At 28.6% G+C, this 2,989-nt stretch overlaps 1 pseudogene across 1 annotated transcript, besides 5 other annotated features; it reads right to left on the minus strand.

The window, feature by feature from the left end:
* Positions 1-389: part of a mobile genetic element that runs on past the window's edge.
* Positions 390-552: 163 nt separating this feature from the next.
* Positions 553-1,611: a mobile genetic element.
* Positions 733-1,611, minus strand: TVAGG3_0022740 (annotated as a pseudogene). Its single transcript has one exon. A coding segment is annotated over exon 1 (879 nt).
* Positions 1,612-1,867: 256 nt separating this feature from the next.
* Positions 1,868-1,890: a terminal%2Cinverted (terminal inverted repeat of MuDR-6/TvMULE4 transposon ID:TVAGG3_0022750).
* Positions 1,868-1,972: a mobile genetic element.
* Positions 1,973-2,989: part of a mobile genetic element that runs on past the window's edge.

Raw genomic sequence — 2,989 nt, forward strand, 5'->3', positions numbered from 1 at the left:
TCTCAAAAATCTATTGGTGAATTTGGCTCAACTTTTAAAATTATAACATCCATATCAAATCATAAAAGCAGACAAAAATTAAAGCCAAACCTATCGGCCAATTTTTTTTGATATTTTGATTTTTGAGGTATACTTTTAAAAGTGGATTTAAAGCACTGATGAAAAAACATTAACTTCTGTCGTTATGATTATTGATTTAGACAATAATGATTTTAATCTTTGATTATCAAAACACTAAAGTCATCTTTTTAACATTTGCTTGGTAGCATTAACTCAAGTCTAAAGTACTATTTTATGTGGCACTCTTAGAATTTTTGTATTCATTGTACACGCTGAAATAGTACCATTAAAGTTATGGCGGACTTTCAAAAAATAGTTTGGTCACCTTTATAAAATTTCAAAAAATAAGATAGCTTAAAAAATAATATACGGTAGTGTTTACTAATAGATGAATAGTATATAAATTCTATTAAAATGGATTTGATCCAAAAAAATATATAAAATTTGATCATAAATAAAATTGTTTAGTAGTCATTTAAAATGATGTAATTATTCAAATTTTGCTAAGACCCATTCGTCTTTGATATATAACTCCCATTTTTGAATTTCTGGCTCGTACCAAAATTTTGAAACTTCGAATAATTCGTTAGGAGTGTAATTACTATTCGTTTTTGGATTAATATCGAGAGATAAATGTGGTGTATTGTTGTATTTTTCAATGAACTGCTGAACTGAGTCCTTGATTTGTTGAATATCATCCAACTCGTCTGGCAAAAACTTTTCTAAGCTTGGCCACAGGCGCTCCACCTTGCCGTTCTGTCTTGGCATATACGGCAAGGTGTGCTTCCAAACTATTCCGTTTTCCTGCATAACCTGGCCGAATTCACCGCGGTTTTCACCGCCGTTATCGGTCCAGATGCAGTAAGGAATAAACTCCTCTAAAAGTTTTCTTAAAACCTTCGCTGTTGAGTTGGAAGACTTGTTTTTCAATAATTTAGTTTTGAGAACTTTACGTGTCATATCATCCAATATGGCAAAAAATGGAAAAGAAACATTACCGTGAAGGTAATGAATATCGCAGTGCCATATCAAATTCTTTGATATGGCACAATATTTGGTAGGTGGATCTGCTGGTTTGTAATCTCTTTTTGAAGATAAACCTGATTCCATCATAAATTTTTCCACTTGATGATGCTTTATTTTTTGTAAATTGTCAAAAATTTGATCTTTTGTCAAATCTTCTATATTTTCAAATTCTTTTGCAATTTCTTCTTTTTCTTTCTCACAATCGGGATTTTGAGCAATATTTTGAAACCTTTTAATCAATAAATAAGTTTTTGAAATTCCTCCTTTATATTGTGAAACACAAGAATTAATTAATTGTTTTTGCTCAAATGTTGGTGGATTTGGTTTTCTGCCGCGACTAACTTTTGGTAATTCGATTTCTTGAAGTTGAAATGCTCTTCTTATTGTATTTTCGGCAACATTCAATTTAATTTTACCATTTTCCAATTCAACTTCCTTTCCCACACTTTTGTAAGATTCACCTTCTTCTATTCTTCTTTTAGCTTCAAATAGCCATTCTCTGCTTATAGATTTGGCAGTAGTCATAAAAGTGGTCCTTCTTTTGTGATAAGATTCAAATTTGAATGTGGATGATAAATAAAAATCAAAAATAATTGTTATAATTTAAATGAAGAAGTAATTTAAAACGATTTTATTTATGATCAAATTATATATATTTTTTTGGATCAAATCCATTTTAATAGAATTTATATACTATTCATCTATTAGTAAACACTACCGTATATTATTTTTTAAGCTATCTTATTTTTTGAAATTTTATTCAAATCTTTGGTCGCAAGAAGGGGCGGCGACAAATTTGCCCAGCCAGTAAAGTATTCAATTTTTTTTGCATTTTTTAAGGGTGCACACGAGAGGATCATGTAAACTTCAGAATTTAGCTTCTTAAGGGTGCACCCATATGTACGTTTATTTGAGAGGAGGAGGATTACCCTCTCAATTTTGAGGGATTCGTTAGTTTATTTTCTCGATGAATATGCAATAAAATTTGATTTTTACCTTATCAATATACTTCATCTAATATACACATGTTCATGTAAAAACTTTTTTCCAAAATCCTCAGGAATTAAGGGATTTTTGAATTTTAAGAATTTTTTTCGAATTTTTTCGAAAAAAAATATTTTCAGAACAGCCTTAACGGCTAAGATTTAGGAACAATGTTAAGTATCAAAAAGAAAGGAGGTCTGATATAGACAACATATATCGTTGAAGGTTGAAAAAATCTCTAATATTTGAGCCCAAAATTTCAAATTTTAATTTTTTGAAAAAAGAGGCCACCCGTATGTACGTTTATTTGAGAGGAGGAGGAGGAGGAGGATTATATTTTTGAAAGGGTGAAACATTATGAATATGTTAATTATATAATAATATGTATTATTATAAAAAAGAAAAAATAAAGCACGTTAAAATTTTTCTTTCTTGATTTTTTACAAAATCTACTTAGAATTATGCAAAATATGACTAAATAATTATAAATTTCAAGTTAAATTTTAATTTTGATAAATAATTTAAATTTCAAAATATCAAGTTCAGTTCGACTATGTATGTAGTAATTCCTCAATAAAGTGCCAAAACCCTATTAAAATATATGAACATTTTCAACATTTTAATGTTTTTATTTAAAAATTTGATGGAATATGAGCTTCAAACAATTATTATGTAAATAAAAATAATTAAATATATGTATTTATTCGTATTACAACCGTAGTAAGTCGATTCTTCCTTTCTTCTACTGAGTTTTGAATTTGATTTCGAATTGTAAAGAGATTCAAAGGGAAAATACTAGCGGATAAAAACTACCTCCATGAAAGGGTCATAATGGAGTCAAGTTGTATTTTTTGATATTTTTTGCTTTTCGAGCCTAAATAGGTAGCCAAGATAATGCCTAAAAATAAGGTTCTAAATT

Source organism: Trichomonas vaginalis, chromosome IV, assembly GCF_026262505.1.
Source record: "Trichomonas vaginalis G3 chromosome IV, whole genome shotgun sequence".
NCBI classification, from domain to species: Eukaryota; Parabasalia; order Trichomonadida; family Trichomonadidae; genus Trichomonas; species Trichomonas vaginalis.